Raw genomic sequence first — 19,005 nt, 5'->3', positions numbered from 1 at the left:
CAGTCTAACAATAAACACGTCTAGTAAGTAAAATTGGATAAAGCTTTCCAACATCTTTGAGGATAAATGTTTGCTGATGACCTATATGCTGTAATTCATACATGTGGATGATGATAATTGGAGGAAACTTTTCTACATAAACTTCATTGAGAAGTGGTAGGAACTGCTAGAGAATTGAACATATGCTTGAAAGCATATTAAAACACTTCCCTGAATTTGGAAGGTAGGTAAGGGACTAAATATATCCACCTATGTATTTAAATGTTCAAGTTGAGGTTGAGTAGTTTAAAGTAATTTCTAGTTTTACAGAAAATTGTTCAACTTTAATTTTTTTTTGAACATTTTTCACTGCTAAACCTTTCTTTCGTCAGTAAGAAAATAGATGTTATCTTTGCTAAGTAGAAAGTTGCTGTCTGTTTCTGTTGTATAAATATAAAGCAGATTAAAATAATCTTTTATTCTTCAACTTCTGAGGTCTGTGAAACATTTATTTCTCTTGATCTGTCTTTCTCTTTATAGAATTTTCCGGAAAAGGATCTTCTGCACTGCCATTCTAAGGATGTGATTGAAGCTCATTTTATGGCTTGCATAAAAGAAGCAGATGCTTTAAAGCACAAAAGTCAAATCATCAATGAGATGCAAAAAAAGGATCATAAACAACTGTGGATGGGGTTGCAGAATGGTAATACACTGCATCAAATATTAATTATGTTTAGTACTACCATGCTAATAAATATGTTTAAGTAATGTCATGGAAAAGATCTATTTGACTAAAAAAGAGCAGTGAGTATGTGATAGCCCAAAAGTTAGCTTGGGATATTCAAGGAACTTGAATTGAGTCATAAACTGAGTTGAGTTACAACTGTTTAAACAAAACAGAACCAGCAACAAAATACTTAGTGTAGTTTTGTGTAACCGATGGTCACACCTGGGGTATAAGTGCTGTTCACCTGGAACTATCTTAGATTGTAAAAGAGAAATAGCTCTCCTCTCATTTATGCTTACAGATTGCCACTGATAGGCAATAGATGTGGACTCTGATAAACAAGTTATTAATAAAATAACTTTAACTTTTAACTTTTATTCCTGGTTTTACTGTGGCTTTCACAAAGGTCTTTCATTGGTGAGCATTGACTTGGAAAAAATCAGCAAAATAATTCAGAACAGAACATTATAAAATTAATGCTCTTTCTTTAAACAGAGGGTGTGAATTTATATTGCAGTGTGAAACATAACAGCATTTCAGCATCTCTTCCTACTTATCATGGTTCTCAGAGACCTGTAGGTTGAAAAGTTGTGTATAGGTTTCAGAAGCTACTTGCTGGTGAAATAATTTTCAGTATGTTTTCCTGATTTCTGAAGTCGTTGTTAGATAATTACTGGTAGACTTCTGAAAGATTTAAGGGTTAACACATTTAACTATGTTGAGATACTAAACAGAATTAACTTCTTCCTCTGTGCAACCTGGTCTAGGGAGCCTGCTTTGGCAGGGGGGTTGGATTAAATGATCTCTAGAGGTTCCTTCCAGCCTCTATGGTTCTGTGATTCTGTGTGTTAAAATTAAACAGAACAGGAAAACCTCTGAATGCAAGAAGTTTTGAGGCATGTGTTTGCTTTAGACAGCAAGTGTCAAATTATTTTGGATTTGGTATGTTTATTTAATGAATGTGTGGGTTTTCAATTTTTTTTTTTTCCTCTTTAATAATTTTGAAATCTAAGTGCTTACTTGGAAACTCTGGTTTCTGACAGTGATTTAATTGAAGCAGTTAGAAATTGAAGGGTTATCTCAACTTGACATTTTGCCTAATAAGATCTTGAGAGATGCATTAATATACGTGTAAAACGTCTTTGGTAAAAATGTATTCAATCTGGTTCAATTCAAAATACTTTAACTTCTTGGGAGATTGCTTTGTGTAGATATCGACAGCAAACTGACTGATGTCAATTTACAACAATGAGTATATGAGTAAATGAAGTGTTTCTTATGGAGTAAGAATCCACAAGAAAATGTATTTCCCTAAAGCCTGTATTGTCACAAATCAATCAAAGCTGCTTTTTTTTTTTAATAATTCTGTAAGAAAACTGTATTCTGATGTAGTAGCATTTGTCTTGCAAGCAGTTCAGTTCAAGAGAAGCAAAATGCTGTGCCAGCATACTTCTCCTTTCTATACTGAGAACTACTAGCTTTACTGAAAATAAAATCCTGTCCCTTAGTCCTGTTGCTGGTGTGTTTGCAGAAGCACACTTTGTGCTCTTTGTATTAACACTTGTTACAGTTGAAGCCACAAGATCTCTAATGTGAGTGAACTGTGTTAATGGCAGAACAGATAAGTGCACAAAGAAATAGTATGAGTTAAGACTCTTTATTGAAGCAGAAATTATAGAACCTCTAATGGATACCTTCAATATTGCAAGGTAGGAGAACAAGTAAGCAGGATTTTCTTTCTGTACTCGTCCCAGACACTTTTAGTTGATTATTTGTCTATCTTTAGTTGTAGGCAAACTGGATATTACTGTTGCTTAAGAACAGAGGTTGCTTAGCAAGGCTGAACTGTATTTAGGAAGGTTTCACTGTATTTAGTGAGAAATTGCACCTGTGGAATCTGGCACCTAAATGTGAAGTTTAAACAATCTTGAATACTTTCAAATGCTAATTTTAATTTCTCAGATCTTCATAAAAAAGAAACAAGAAAAGCTAGTGAAACCAAGAAAACTCTTTTTAAGCACGTTATATTTTTCAGAATGTTTTTATAGGCTTTCATTGGAGATGTAATAATTTTAAACCTCTGTGAAACAAGAAAGAATCACCACAAAAAAGAGAAGAAAGTAGCATTTGCAATACTGCCTTGTAAATTATGATACATCTACAGGGTTTGTTTCTGTGAAACTTCAAATAATTTCCTTCTTTGCTTAAATATAGGAAGTGTTATTCTATTTAGTGATTGACTGCAGTGCTTACAGGATATGTTCTTCAGTATTAAACTTGGTTTTGGAAAAAGAATCCTTTTTTGCTTTTTTGAGGAAGTGTAATGACCAAATATAATTCCATATAAATGTTTCTGCTGAGAAGAAAGTACTAGAGGAATATGATAAACTAGCATGATAAACTTCTCCAGTGTCTGTAGGCTCCCTAAAGGGGGCATCTACAGGGCTGTGATAGTGAATTTGTAGCTGGTAACAAGTCATAGGTATTCCTAATACCTTTTATTTCCCACCTTCCACTATTTCTGATTTTGTATCAGTCTGCGACTAAATTAAGTAGGTAATTTTCTGTCTACTGGTTGAGCTGTGCTTTTGCTTGTTCCTCAGACTTCAGTGAGTTGATTTTATGTCCTTAAAATAGATATTTCCTTAGCTAGAGCACTTCTTTGGAATGGGTGCATCTTAATTTTGACTAATATCATGGATGCCTGAATGTAGTGGGGAAGCAATAAAGGCAGGGTATGTAGCTACATTGACCTCTGCTCCTTTGTAAGAATTGCTGAAATTCCTTGGTCAGCAATGATGGAAAATGTTACTACTGTTCTTGCTATAATAATGTTATGGCTCTTTTTATCATGGGTAAAGAGGATTTTCAAGTGGGTGGCTGTTTCTTCTGGCCTTTTGTGGTAGAAAAATAAAGGCACTCTGCTTTGAAATATTCAGACTGTGGGCCTAATGATGACTTAGGATCAAACAAATGAGATTTCAACTCTTTTTAGTGTGAGAGCTGTATTTCTTGCATGGTTCAAAGAATTACCGTCTATAACTTTCGGTATATAATAGTTCTGATAAAAGAAGGTTTTTAGAGTCAGCACAGCTGCTTTTCATCAGATGTGGATAGAGAAGCAGCCATACCCTGAAGTTTTCACAGGCATCCTTTATAGCTGGTAAAAGCTGGACTTGGTGTTTCAGATGCATGAGTGGGCAAAATGAACAGTAAAACCTCATGACCACTTTTAAGATTTCTTTATATTTTATAAAATATAATGAAGTCATTTTACTGAAAATATTGTGGAAAAAAAATGTAATGCTTATTCATACTGTAGGGTTTACCTACGATATGAATGTATGGCGATGTTGAATTGTTCTTATTAAAGAAGTTCTATAAACATTCAAAATATGCAGTGTTTAGTTTTTAAATTCGTGTGATCTTTTTCTCACGTTACAGACAGAATGGGACCTATATTTTCTTTATTTCTCAGTTTCATATTTAAAGCAGTCCTGTGTTGTTTTTTTTTCTCATTTGTGGACTGTAAGTCATGTATTACTGGGTTACCACGTTCAAAGTTCGAAATAGGAGCTCCCAGAGAGTGAAACTGTCATACCTTATTGATATCTTTTGTGCTGTATGGCTCACAGGTGTGATGTGTATGTGTTTTCTCTTGTGAAGAACCAATGGAAATTGATGCTGTTCTTTACCTCAGACTAAGATGATAAGCATGTGTAGGTAACTGAAGAAATGTCATCACAACTTATCATCTGAAACCTAAATTAGGCAATATGTACTTAGAAAACTTTCAGAAAATTAGCAAGAGAACGAATGAACAAGCCAAGCCCTCAGTTTTCCCATCACAAAGCCATCGTTTTTTTTCTTCCCTTTATCTCTACCAAAATAGTAATGTTCTGTTTGCAGAGATCTGTTTAACTTCAGAAAGACAGAACAACTGTTGTTCTTTGAAAACGTGTGTATCATTTAAGAGGATTAAAATAAAAGCAGATCATTGCCTTTCTGGGCTGGTCATTAAAATTCTCTTGAAGTGCCTATTTTTTCTTATAGTAATTGTCACAAACTGCATATTTTGGAGTTAAGGGGGCATAACATGCACTGAACAGTGAGACTTCTGGTGCTGGAACAGCCTGGTGAAAGCAGGATTTGAAGAGCTCTGCCCAGAACTGTATTGGTGTTGAGCTGGGGCCAATAAACCTGGCTAGATTCAGTCAGGATAGACTAGCAGAATGAATCAGATGTATCTGAGCAGGCCTTCCTTCGGATGATCTGGGAAGGTGATGTGTTTTGCTATTCGTGATAATGGATTGTTACTGACTTCAGCATTAGTTCTGTAATGTTTACTGGCTTGTTACTCTGTATACATAAACGAGTAACCTAGTGATGCACCCACAAAAGTGCAGTATTGTGGTGCTAAACAGTCAGCCCCCTCCCCCCCCAGTGCTATTTTAATTAGATAAAAGTGATACAGAACCTCTTTTTTTTATTTCTTTTGAACTGCCTTCTGTTTTCTTCATTGCACCTTCTCCCTGAAAAGAATTTCATTTCCTGAAGTATGCAGATGGAGGCACAAGTCTAACCAAATGTCTGAGTAGACCATCTCTAAAGAGCAGACTTCATTTTGTTTGAAGTATGCAGGCTGTCTGGATTTGGTCCAGAAGACTGGAGATGAGTAAAATTGTCAGGAGTCATTTAAACTTTGACTCATCCAGGGAAGTCTATGACAAGCCCTGCTGTTCTGTTTTTATCTAGCCTGCGAGTTGTGTTCCAAAGATGATTGTTTTTTTTGTTTAATAGTCAGCAGTACTTTCTTTTCAGTCACAATATGTGCTCAGATCTCCGGCTTTTAGGCTGCAAAGAAAGCTTAATTTAAGTAGGAAGTATGTGTTTCTACATACAGATAATAGAAAGAAGTTAGGAACAAAAGGGACCACTTTCTGCCAGATAAGTTGATGACCTGGAAAAGAAGGGAGATAGTATTGAGGAAACAGCATAGTTATTGGAACTTCTGTGTAGGGAGGATGTTTAATAAGTGAAAAGAATGTTGGTAAGGTGTGGCTCCTTTGTGGAGAAAGGGGAAGGCAGCCCTTTTCACATACCTCATTATCTGTCAGACCCCAAATGCTGCTTTGTCATACAGCTTTCAAAATGTCCTGCTAACCTGCAAAGATTAAGCAATGCTTTGAATCTTCAGTTGTCTTTAGAATGCTACTTTTATTTGAGAACTAATGGAAAAAATATAGCATAAGAATATGCGCATGAAGCATGCTCGTCTCAAACCCAACTGTATAATACTGGGGGAGAGCTCCCCTCCCTTTTTTTCCTTGAGTTTAATCCATAGTTCATTTTACGCTGTGGCTTATGAATTATTATTTTTTACTAGAATTTACAGCTAGCAGTACATGCAATTTCTCCTAATTCTTCTGACACTGGTGGTGTAGTTGCATGCAGGCAAGATGAGCTGAATTAATTTAATTTAGATAATAATAGTGCTAAAAGGTTTTTCAGATGCCAGTAGCCAACCTTGAATCCCATCTCCACTGTACTTTATTACTGGTGGTACTTGAGCTAGTTAGCATACTTGTGCTGATTTCATGGCTTATTCATTTAGAATGGGCAGACCAATTCATTTGCTCTTGACTTCCAAATTTTACAGTCTTTCTATGGTGCTATGTAATAACACACCAACTCAGTGAGAACTTGGATGATGCCTAGAACTTCTGGGGAAATCATCCTAGTGAGATATTTTTATGAGTAATGACTGTTCTTGAATTATAAAGTAAAATCACAACAACTTCAGATGCATTAATGTTCAGTGTTGTACTTTACTATTTATGATATGAAAAATATTTCCACAGTTCTGTTGCTAGCTTCTGTCACATTAAGTAAAGAGTTACTAACTCCCTATATATATATATATATATGCATCTATCTATCTATCTATATCTATTTATGTATCTATCTATGCGTGTGATAGTTACTTTCATCTGATGACATCCTGAAAAGACAAATGAACATTGTGTTCCCTGGTGTAATAGTTATTATAGTAGTTATTCCCATCAACTCAGTACTAGTGAAGATGAACTGGGAATACTGTGTCCACCTTGGATCTCCAGAATGATAGAAATGCTGGCAAACAGCAGAAAATCCAAAGGATGCTGTTAGGACAATTAGGGGTCTGCAGTATATGCTGCAATAGAAGAGACTGTATAGTTTAGCCTGGAGAAGGCTGAAGATGGATTAAGCATCAGCTTTTCACTACCTGAAGGGAGAAATTGTAAAGAAGAATAGAGTTCTGACTCCTCTTGGATGTGCCTGCATTGATGATAGAGTTTGACAAGTACAAAAGATGGTTACGCTTGGAGGGATTCTGTTGGGATAAGGGCAAGGTGTTTGAGAGTGGTAAAACGTGAACTCATTGCCCAGAGAGCTCTCTAACCCTGGAGGCTGTCAGAACTTGCCTGTATAAGGCCTTGAGCAAGCACATTTAACTTTATGTAGGCAGCTCTGTTTTGGACTGGAGCTCATATTCCAAAACCTTCCTCCAAAGGCACTTCAAGTCTAATTTTTGCCACGATTCTGTTATGTCAGTTGTTAATGTTATGGTTGATTCTGCCCAAGCTGTACATCATTTCTGTGGTTTGTATGGTTATTGGACAGTGGTGAACCACTGAGAATAGAAGAAAAAAATTGGGTTTTTTTGACTCCAGAGTTGGATACACTTTTATGCTGGCTGCAAATTGCAATTGTTTGCATAGAGTTAGAGCTACAATTCAATCCCAAGCAGCTTAAAAAAAATAACCAAGCCAACTAGATGACTTGAAGAAGAAGCAAGGAATCATACAGGAAAATATCAGGCATAAATGATAAACTGGGTGCTAGAGTTGTTTCTTTTTTGACTCTTTAAAAATGTATAGGGAGATTAGTGCCCAGAATTACCATTTCCTTTCTGAATTTAAGCAGTAATCTTTTCCACATTTCTGCATTTAATTCTTTTTGTTATTTAAACTTTCTCTGCAGCCTTTTTGAAAAATATTAAGTTCTGGAATCAGTATTCTGTTAATAAATAATTGCATAAGTGTCACATAGAGAGACTAAATAATTCCTAAGTATAGTAATTTGTGTGCTGATAAGTTTAAAAGGATTTTTGGTTCTTTTTAATCATCCTTCTACATTAAGAACTTCATTTTGACCATATGCAATGATTACTGTTTTATTGGAAGCTACTCTAGATATAATTTATCATTCTGTGATAATTACCCATATTCAAGTTGTTCATGTGAAGTGTGACAACACTTGAGTTTCAGGGAATGACTGTAACACACTAATGTGAATTAATACTGATTTTTCTGGTTGTCTGGAGAATATGTCTCAGCCTGAGAAAGAAGTCTATCCTTGGAAATTTCAGTCTGGACTAATCCTTAATTAAAGCTGCTTAATATTAAAAAAACAAACATGACTGCCTGTTAACAACAACAAAGGTTTGGTGTTCTAAGCAATGACTGGAGATATTAACAGCTTTTTAATGTAACCATTATATATTTGGATTAGTTTCAATGACTTTAATGATTTCCAGTCCTACTTAATGGAAGAAGCCATAATTCTCAGTGTGGTTTGTTGTTGTTTTTTGGTTGTTTTTTTTTTTTTTTTTACCTGTCTTAAACAATCTTAAAGGGAGTTTTGAAAGCATTAACATTTTTAATGAGATATTTGAACACCAAATGCATCGTGTCTTGCTTGACTAATTAGTTTGCTGGTTAGTAATTTTGTGTACTGAGACTATGGACGACATTGTTCTTGTGGATTTGTTACCTCTTACTATTTCTACATATATAGACATTTTCAAAACTTCTTGTAGATTTAGCACATATCTGTTATACTGAAGACTGTCTGTGTGTTTAGATGTGCACTGGCTGCATTTCTAATTTCTATATTCATAAATATAAATGATAACTGATCCATTTCTTTCAACTGGATCTCTCTTCCATTGTTTGCTTATTAACTTTCTGATTATTGACATAAAATCCAGAGAAAAAGGGGTTTTGTTTATTGCTTGTAACAAACGTATGTAAAGCTCTTGTTTAAGTAATGTGATTAGTAGTTGTTTGAAACTTTTCTGCTATCACTAATGTAATATTTCTGTTTGAATTTTATTACCATTAATTGGAATGCTCTTCTTCAGATACGAAGGTCTCATCTTTTGCAAGTACTGATTTTGCTAATACAGAAACTTTAACATATTGGTCAAGCACTTCCTTTAAAACAGATACAGAAAACAAAAGTGATTGTTTTTGACTGCCTGGGAACGTAGATGTTAAATAGCCTGCATAACATTCTCTAGAGGGAGGGAGATGTGCATGTGAAGTGCTTCCGCTGGTTGGTGCAGAACTCTTCCTTAATTACTGGCTTGAGGAAAATTCAGTTTTGATTGTTAAACTTCTGCCCAGTAGCTTTGTGCCTTTAAGTCCTATCTAGTCAATGCTCTAAAAAGTTGTTATTTCTTGTAGTATTGTTAATAGCTTGCTTATGTCTGTTTCATATAAATGGGAGGCACTGACACAAAATTGGGAGAATTATGTAAAATATTTTCCTCATATTTTCAAAAGAATTTGGGGAGGTTTGGGTGCCTTTTTTTTTTTTTAAGCTTTAAATTTGAAGTTTTCTCCTACTGCACTTATTTTAAAATAAATTGGAATTCTGCCATTAAGCCAATGTGCATGATGCTAATAAAAGCTCTTGCTAGGTTGTATGTATTAGTGTACGTGCAGACTGGATAACCTTTTTCCTGCATTCTTTAAAATTTTGGGATAGTTTTCTTACACACAAATCAGCTTCCTTTAATTAAAAAAAAAAAAAAAAAAGTATCCAGTATCCATATAAGGTTGTTTGAAGGACAGCAGTAGAATGTTGAAGATTCCTTATCTTGGACGTCTTTAGATAATACTCTACCTACACTGCATATGTGTCTTAAGACCTCTGACTCGTTTGTCTGAGGGCTACTCCGAAAGTAATGCCTCCTGTTTTGTTATATTGGCCCACAACATCAGATGTAAGTGTTGATGGTAGGACAGGAGAGGGTGAAGCTCTACTGGCATCACTTTTGAAGCGAGCTATGTACCTTCCAGCTAGCAGAGCTCATGAGAAGGCTGCTATTATTCTTTGCTCATTGTATGAGTAAATGTCTGACTCTGTAGGCTGGGGTTCCCAATTGTAGGTTTGCTTGGGCACAGACAGCTCCTGGGTCATTGTTGTCACAGCTGAAGTCTCCAGCAGGTTTGCTGTTGGGCACTTTGCAACTCAGGCAAGTACTTGCCCAGAGGAGCTTGCTGCTAATCAGGAAAGAAGGGAGTGGAATTTCTTTCTGAGATAAGTATCAGGAAATGCTGCTACGGAATACCTGGCAGAAGTTTTACTGTTTCTGTGAAACTTTGCCATCTTCAGTCACTAAAAACAGCAACTTAGGAGCTCTGCTCTGTGTATTCTCTGCATCCTTCAGTGCACTGACAGAAGTCTGGTACTGTATGCTCAGGAGAAGCAAATCCCACATTATTTTAGTTTTCTGTAGAAGCAACAATTTTGGAAGCTGGAAGCTTTTATCAGTGAGCAGATTTCTCAATTTGACCTTGACTCACAGTGGTTGAATTCTCTAACAGTATTCTCTCTGTCGTCGTTCTGAGACTCAGCATTGCTCTGAGGAAAGAATGTGATACCATTTTCCTGCTGCAGACCCAGCCACTGTGTTTTGTGCCTTAAATGTTAGGGCCTATAAGGAAAATTACCTCTTGCTCTTCTCTTTTTAAAGCTGCCTCTCCATGAGGTTAGTGGCAGCTTTATTCATCGTAGCCCTTCATATTCCTTTCTCTTAATTTTTCTATTGGTTTTCTTGAATTGAATAGTTGATTTAAATCTGTTATAAATAAATAAATAAAAGAAAAATTATTACTTTAGACCTGTGTTGACCTTAACAAACTGTAAGCACAGTATGCTATTCAGTTCTTGTATTGTCTGAACAGGATGAAAATGGTGTGCTGCCTATCACTGTTTTGCTAAACCTAGTTATATGGATAATGTAACAAAAAAAAATGTTTTTCAAACAAAATTTTATTTCCAAGCTGCCTTGTGAAACTGTCAGTATACTTTCTGATTAGATCATGCATCACTGGGGATTATTTTAATACTTACATATCCAAATGTAAACTCTCTGAGAATTTTTTGCCTTCTTTTTAGTTAGTCCATGCTTTGCACCTATAGCTCACCTATAGTTAGGAACAAGTGGGTATTTTTAACAAACTGGGAGGCAGTGTGGACCAGTACTAGCCAAGAGTGTAGATGCAGACACTATTAATTGAGGTAGTGGCTCATTATTTCTCTAGCACTGGGAGATGTGATGTGACTTAAACTGAAAGAGAGACCTACTAGAAGTCATCATGTCACCATTTTCATAGGAAAATGCAGATGGCTTTTCTCTGGCTTGAGGCTAAATAGGAAAGAGAAATATGGGGAAAATAAATTTGTACAGACTGAATTCCTGTAAGAAAAGTTTGCATTTGCATGCTGTTCCGGTCATGCCTTATTTATCTCTTATAGCTGAAGAATTAGGCATGTTACTAGTATTAACAAAATCTGCTTTTACCTTCACAGATAAATTTGAGCAATTTTGGGCTATAAATCGAAAACTCATGGAGTATCCTCCAGAAGATAGTGGATTTCGGTACATCCCATTTAGAATTTATCAGGTAGGAGATAACAAAATAAAACCAATTTTATCAAACTCTTCACCTAAGGTGTCCTATGTCATTATCTTGGCTTTTCATAATTATACTTTCCCTTTTCTAACATTAAGGTGAAAGTTTGTATGAATTAGTAAAGACAAGCTGGATTGTGTTTATTCTAATAGATAATTGCCATTCACTGTGCCATGAGTAATACTTGAGAATGTGCTAAAGCTAGTATAGATGGTAGTTTGATGTGTAAAAACTGAACATGGGGACTACTTTGGATGCAACTGCTTTGAAATGGCTAAATGAAACACTTGAGAATCAACACTTTTTCCTTTAACTACCATGTAGGCTTCTTTTTTTGCTGGTGTTACAAAGAGAAATTTAGAGGCATAGATCTTGTGTCCAATTCTTACCTTTTTTCTTCTATTATATACTTTATAATACCAAACGATCTTTGATTATTTTTTTTTCTCTGATCTCTAACACTCCAGTGCTGTTTTTCATAGAATCAGAGAATCTCAGCACTTTGTTTATAAGGATTCCAAGGAATACTTCTCGGTTTTTTATGTCCCCTTTGTTTTCATAGCATTATGGTCATGATAAACTTCAGAACTAAGCATGGTTAAAAGCTATGTAGTCTCCTATCAATTAGAATTCTTCTCTGATCTGGCTTTGATGCATCTTCAGCTGTTTACATTTGTTTTACACCTGGCACATTAAAAAAAAATCTCGTGAATTATCTATTACTGCTTTGTATGGTAAATGGTAAATTAAAATCTGTAAAAGACTATCAATGTTGCTATGAGACTGAAATATTTTTTAATGTTAGATACAAGACACTTACTGTCATAGTGAAACCTTAGGTTGAGAACGGAAATCAGTTATTTTGGTCAGATATCATGGCAGATGACAAGGTTAGTCTAGGTATCAAAAAGTATGCCTCGGGAAAAGCACTTTGCTCAGCATTTCTGTTTGACAACTGAATTGTTGTTTTCTCTCATAGTTTTTTGTTTTGTTTTCTGTAAAAAGCAAAACAAAACAAAAACACAGCACATGCATGGATACATCAAGTGAAAATTTTGTTTTTTGAATAAGATAGAGGACTTAAAACTTGAGTGAAATTTTGATATCCTGTGATATTTTGTGCTAGTAAAGTTTTCTTAAGACAAAAATTGTTTTCTGTTTTTATACTTTTACTCAGTAGTGCTTATCTTCATGTTAGCTTTTTCAGTTGGAAATCTGTACTTGATAATAGTTTAAACCCCAAATATCTGATTAAGAGTAGAAGACCAAACATAAATAAAGGTGATGCTGAGACAGCTTTTGAGAAAGTTGCTGTATATTACTTTCAGTGCTGACGTTCTTAACATTTCTAAGTATTTTCAGTAATGTTCCTCTTTCTTAAAAGGTGGCTGCAGGTGTTCCTAGCTTTTTTTATTTGTCTTGTTGCTTTGTGCACTGACAACTGCTCATTATAAAGGTGGTATTTAGAGGAATTTTCAGAAAGCATGAAAGATGAGATGATAATTTGATTCCAAACAGGAAGTTAATTTCTATAATTTCATCATAAATTTGTTGTACTCAGTGACAGATTTGCATATACTGAAATAAATTAATCAGAGGTATTTTTGAAATCTATTTAACCTCAATCCCAACAGCATTCACATTCTCTTATTAGGAAAAGTCAGCTTTGCATTCTAGTTGGTAATTTTCATATTCCTACATAAATATCTGACAGTTAGTCTGGGTTTGTATTAAATTTGTATTAAAGTCATTCATCCCTTGCGTATTCTTATACAACAGCTCTGTTGATTAAATAAACCTGTGCAGTTGGATTACAGGAATTTACTAGACATTGCCTTCAATAGGAAGAATTCCTCCTCTTATTCTCCCTACCTTCCATTATCCCCCCCAAAATAGAGGAAAATTCTATGAAGGGAACTGCGTAGGGAGTAGCGATTGATGAGTTCTTTTTGGCTATATATGAGTTTGTTTTCCTTCAGAGAAGTGCTTAGTTGATGGTAGCTAAGAAAAAACAGTCTTTATGACTCCTAAAAATGCAGACAAAGAAATGCAATAAAGATCTGATATGAGAACTTCATTGGAAAGTATATCTTCAAAACTCAAATGCTGTCTCATTTGTAAAGCTTATCTATTAAAAAGCATTTCTAAAGAATAATATGAATCATACCTCTTGTGGTATCCAAATATGATGGTGCGTAGGGGAGAAAGATGGCAAAAATACTAACATAGTACTTGAGTAAGTCAGAACTAAACTAACCACAGATAATTTTAAGCCTTTGTCCAGCACTAATTCTTTTAAGAGCAGCAGCTAAGATTGGACTGGAATCCTAGCATCTACCACAGAAGATGAAGAATAAGATTACATGTCACTAATGCAATTTTAAGTTAGCTAAGAGATTTGGCAATTTTTATTGCAACTGTCATAGTCTGAAGTGTCTTGAGGAACTTGTACAGTTGCAGCTTTCACATACGTGGAAACTTTTTCTAGCAGAGTTAGTTTAAAAGCAGTGACTATTTTTTGGTGTCACTTTTACTTAGATGTTTCAAAAATAAATATGCCCCACATCATTTCTTCAGAGATATAAGCTACTGCCTTCACATGTCAATTGCATAAAACTTTTTCTCTGATAATACTTTGGAATAGAATGCCTTTTTCATTTGAAGAGAGAAAATAATCACAGTGCTGTGAGCGTATCATGCATCAAGAGTGCTGCTTTTCTGGTATGGTACTGTAGCTAGTTTGTCTTGAGGTCATAGTCCCCATGTTTAAGATTAGTGGGTTTTGCATTTTACAATTGGACAGTTGTGAGGCTGATAATTGACAAGAAGTTTCCTTCGATCTGCAATAGGACCTCTGGCTCCAGGCACTGAAGTGGTGCCTTTCAGTTAGGTGCTGATAGGCTGCCCTGGTAAACCACTGCATGCTGTCTGGCACTGCAGATGGGAACACAGTCTCGTTGTTGTTGTTGTTGTGCACCTAGTCTGTACTCATCCTGGAGTTTTGATATCAGAGAGTCACGCCAACTTGCCTGCACTCTCACCAGGTCATTCTCACCCACTTGTTTTTGGTTGCTCTGCATGTTGCTTCCTGCCCATCTCTCGCCCTCCTTCCCTCGGTAGTCTGTCCTAAGAATCTTGATGTCATGATTAGACTTCCCAGTTACAAATTGTTACAGTGTGTATTTGCTTTAGTAAGGTGCTTGGAATTCACCATACTTTGTAAAATACAAGTTTAATTGAGCGCTTTGCTTTTCGTCAAAGGTGTGGCTTTGAGATGTCTAAATACATTTTAGATTTAATTAATATTTAGGTAATAGATTGTCCAGTTTCTAAGTTTTACATTGCCTTCCACCTCTGTAAAGCTTTCTGACTTTCTGACCTATGTGTCCATTAACAGTGAGTTGCGTAGCTTCATTTTACTTCGTGAAGCACACCAGTGGAGCTCTTTAAACTTGCTTACCAGTACTGAATTTGTTTTGTAGTCTTTTTAAACACCAGCTGATACTTTGAAAATCTTCAAGATTGGTATTGAAGGTCAGGCAAAGTAGAGACAATCTGTGAAGTGTTTTGATTGAAAACCCTGTAGAAATAATACTTCAAGTTTAGGTAGAATAGACTTAACTGCTACTTGAAACTACAGATTGGCAGTTTTGCCTTTTGTAGTAAGATTGTTCAATATCTAGTCAAGCAGGACTAAAACCATGACTGCTACTGACCTGAAGAGGGCAACACAACATAGCCGGTTTTGTTGACTTACGCAAAATGCCCTTGAATATGTTTCTATGTAATACCATATCTACCTTTATATCTTTTAATGCGTAAGTGGTCTTTTTGTAAACAACTCACTGGTAATAGGCTGATTTATTTCTTCAAAATTTTTCTTTTGCAGAGATTGTGTAGATAACAAAATAATGTGAAATGGTCATTGATTTGACTGAATTTCTGTGCTGGAAAGGAGAAAACATTGCTGGTTAATCAGCAATTGAGTACACAGAATGGCTATACTAATAGCTGGTAGTTCAACATCAAAGAAAGAGCAGCATATTTTCACCAGTTTTAAATTACTTCAAAAATGAAAGCTCTGTGAATGAGAAAGTTTTTAAGATTTGGGCAAATATGCTTCATAGAGCCTCAGGAAAGGAAAGTTCTGTGGAAAATTCTGCATGAGCAGGAAGATTCATAACTTACTATGCAAATTTGTTTACTGTGAAGAGACTTTATGGAACCTATGTGCAAGATCAGCCTTGTGTCTTTAAGAATCTATGCAGCAATGAGGGCTGTACTCAGAGTAGAAGAAAAATTCTGAGATTATATTTGCTGTCAGATGGTAACTAAAGTTTATGTAAATATGCCTGAGCTGTCTGTAAAGCTGTCAATCTAACTAGTTCAAAGCTGTTGTAGAAGTTGCATAAGATGTAGGAGGGAAATGCAGAAGAGAGGAGGCTATAAAACCTCCATTTGGGTATTTTCTCTGAGCCATGGTTGAATTGTTACCATGCTAGATAGTTTTAAATTACCTTGGGTTTGTCAGTAGGAGCTATAATATTACTTCTCAGTTGAATGTAGACATACTTTGCATAAAAATAATATAGTATTGGCTTGTATGAAAAATAGCTTCTTCAGTTTCTGAAGTGTATAACTGGTTCAAGGCTATTTAGGGATTTGCTGTATTCTGTCTGTTGGGGAAAATTGGACAATATTTAATTCTAAGTCCTTTATCAGATACTCTTAGGTCCTGGAATAATCTGAGTGTATTGAAAATCAGCAGCCTGCCAGCAGTTAATAAGTTCACTTTTAAATAATTATATCAACTTATTTTTTGTAAGCAGAATGTAAATCACATTTTAAGTAGTGATGAAATAATTAGCATTTTTGATGGGGAAAAAGATTGTCTATTCCTGATTTGAAAATGTGATCATCTTTCCAAATATCTTATGTGCTCCTTAATCACAAATTGATAGGTTACTTTGTAAGCTGTTTTTGCAGAGTACTTAATTTGTCATGTTTTCGCCAAGTAGACTTACGATAATGAATTTGTATATAAAGAAGTTAATGTAAATGATCGTGTTACAGATTCAAATTCAAACAAAGAGATTTGAATTGCTGTGGCTCTATTTCCCTAAATTGTTTTAGTAAAAGAGTTGCTTGTATATTTATGTATCATCCTGAACTTGCAATGATGTATGCAATTAAAAAAAAAAAAGTTGCATTGTTCACCTTAACTTTGAATGTTAGCTCTTAAAGGTGAATGTGTTGAGAGGTTGCAATGATGGCATTAAATGAAGCCATAATTCAATTGAATTAGGTGCGTTTAGATTTACTGTTGGATTCTACCATTTAAATGCAATTGTTTTTGTTGTATTACTGTGTTTTTTCTGATAATTAAATCTGTTCATCTTCTGTTTCACTTGCTTCTGTCAATGCAAAGTTATTTGCCGCTTTACGCACTTAAACAATCAGCTCCCTGAATCTTGCAGTCTGTAGCCTTATTCTTTTGATTTTTCTCTCGTGCTGCCAAGGAATAGCCAGGGGAAAAAGAAAAATGTAAACAAAATGGGTTAACTTCTGCACAAAACTGAGGATCAGTAAATACAGAAAGTGTTCACTTGTTTAGAAAGTGCCCATATTTGTTTGCACTTTCCTGAACTCTGAAAGTAAGTTGTACACAGGTAAGTGTGGAATGAAATAAGCCTATGAGGAACTAGGGTGTGGCACCATTCCATATGAATACATTATGAATTAACAAGCATAAATGTTCGTGGTTTTGCTACCCATAATCATAAGTTTCTTTTAGCTGATCCTAATTGCGGAAAATTCAGAAGAATTACTGGTTTTAATATGTAAATAGAATAATAGTATCATATAATTTACTGTAAAATTCAGCACTTCAAAGCAAATGACATGACATTTACTTTTTTGGATGTAAATCCATATCTAAGGTTGTTTTCTTCATAGCTAGTCAATACTCAGTTGCTTACTTTTATTAAGGCTTAGTTTTGTGTATGCAAACCACAGTACTGCAAGTGTGAAAAGCGCTATTAATTTTTTGTTACTGATGAATCAGATACCTTATTAATTGCAAATATGAATTCTCTTCTGGACAGGAAATTTAGTACTTTGAGCATATGCTTATGTTGTAGGCGTCTGTCTTGCCAGCACTCAACAAAACCATCTCTTGGAACTGCATGTACTGTTTGTGTTTTGTTACTATTTGACCTTACTGACTGCTGCCTGCTTGGCTTTTATGTATGAAATCACTCTTGAATGTTGACTTTTTTCTTCTTCTAGGAGCTGTGCAATTTATTTAAGGTTAAATACTGCTAATTCAGTTGTTTAGAGAATGTAGATCTCTACAAACAAATTTTATAGATCATTTGAGGGAGAAAGCTACAGCCAGGATGGAGTTCAACTGTGTTTGTTATGCATCTTGTAACATTTTGCATGGAACTGGTATTGGAACTTCTGATTGTATATATACACACTCTTGCTAAAAATGACCCATAGAGTGTAACAGCACATTTGCTTTGGATGTTGTTTGTTCCAATTGGTCTTAAAAAAGAAAGAAAAAAAAGATATTTAGGATATTCTGTCTCTTGATTTCAGTGCCCCAAACTATCTTCTTTCCTCAGACCATTTTTGCTAAGCAGCTGGATGAACATAATTTTTCAAACCTTTGTTCCTTTTTTCTTACAACACATTCTGCATAGTTTTCAGTATGACAGATGTATTCTTTCTCTGTCAGAAATGCTATAGCACAGATGGTATCTAATAAAACACCTATAAAACAAAGCAGTTTGATTTTTTTTTTTTTTTTTTTTTTTTTTACCATTGTGAAGCAAAACTGTTGTCTATAGGTAAAAGTTTTTTGTTTACAGCATGTTTTGTTTTAGTTCTAGAAGTTTTTAGTCCTTTCTGGTAAGGTTCAGTTAGTTGAATATATTTACTATTAGTCTTTAGATGAGTTTTTCAAGGTTTTTCATCTACTCTGCTAGTGATAGGTGGCTTAGTGATCTTGATCTCTGTCTTTCACCCTTTGCGAAATGGTTTTTCTGTGGAAATCTGTAGAGTGAGTGAATATGTTCTCAGTGTTTTCATGAGAACTTAAGTTGTTATTATGTTTTATTGAATCTACAAGTGATGCTTTTAAACCAGAGGCTAGACTGCACAGCTCTTACAGCTGGTTCTTTTTATGTTGCTGCTTGTAAGAGTAGGACAATCCTTTGAACATTCCTAAATGCTTAGGGTTTTCTCAGGTCAATATTCAACATGCTGTGTTGTCCCAGTCTGGCCCATAACTGCATTCATCTCTGACTGAAGCTCTGCTGCATATTTTGGTGTATTGTGGGCTGTATATTTTAATGCTTAATTAGGAAGAGTCCTTAAGGAGAGTTCATCATTTGTTCAGGAAAAACCAAGAGGGTTGGCCACTTCAACATAGTGTTTTTAATGATACTGTTATGAATCTTGCCTCAGTATACAAGGAAGAATTGATTAGGGAGTCTCCTTTAGCCTCTGCAGTGTTAGGAGGCATCTTGCAGACTTACAGGAACT

At 35.2% G+C, this 19,005-nt stretch overlaps 1 protein-coding gene across 2 annotated transcripts in view; it reads left to right on the top strand.

The window, feature by feature from the left end:
* The window catches only part of ATG5 (autophagy related 5), a 70,829-nt gene that overhangs the window by 17,237 nt on the left and 34,587 nt on the right, over window positions 1–19,005 (top strand). For both annotated transcript variants that reach the window (XR_006183034.1, XM_042894956.1), the window contains exons 5-6: window positions 520–682; window positions 11,351–11,445. Coding sequence is in view for 1 of the 2 variants with exons in the window: in XM_042894956.1 (XP_042750890.1) it covers window positions 520–682; window positions 11,351–11,445 (258 nt within the window). In the remaining variant the exon portion in view is untranslated. The remainder of the gene's footprint in view (window positions 1–519; window positions 683–11,350; window positions 11,446–19,005) is intronic.

Source organism: Lagopus leucura, unplaced genomic scaffold (genome assembly GCF_019238085.1).
Source record: "Lagopus leucura isolate 7727_CA_CO unplaced genomic scaffold, USGS_WTPT01 Super-Scaffold_73, whole genome shotgun sequence".
Classification (NCBI taxonomy): domain Eukaryota; kingdom Metazoa; phylum Chordata; class Aves; order Galliformes; family Phasianidae; genus Lagopus; species Lagopus leucura.
Note: the sequence above shows the minus strand (reverse complement) of the source record. Positions and strands in the feature narration are given on the sequence as shown.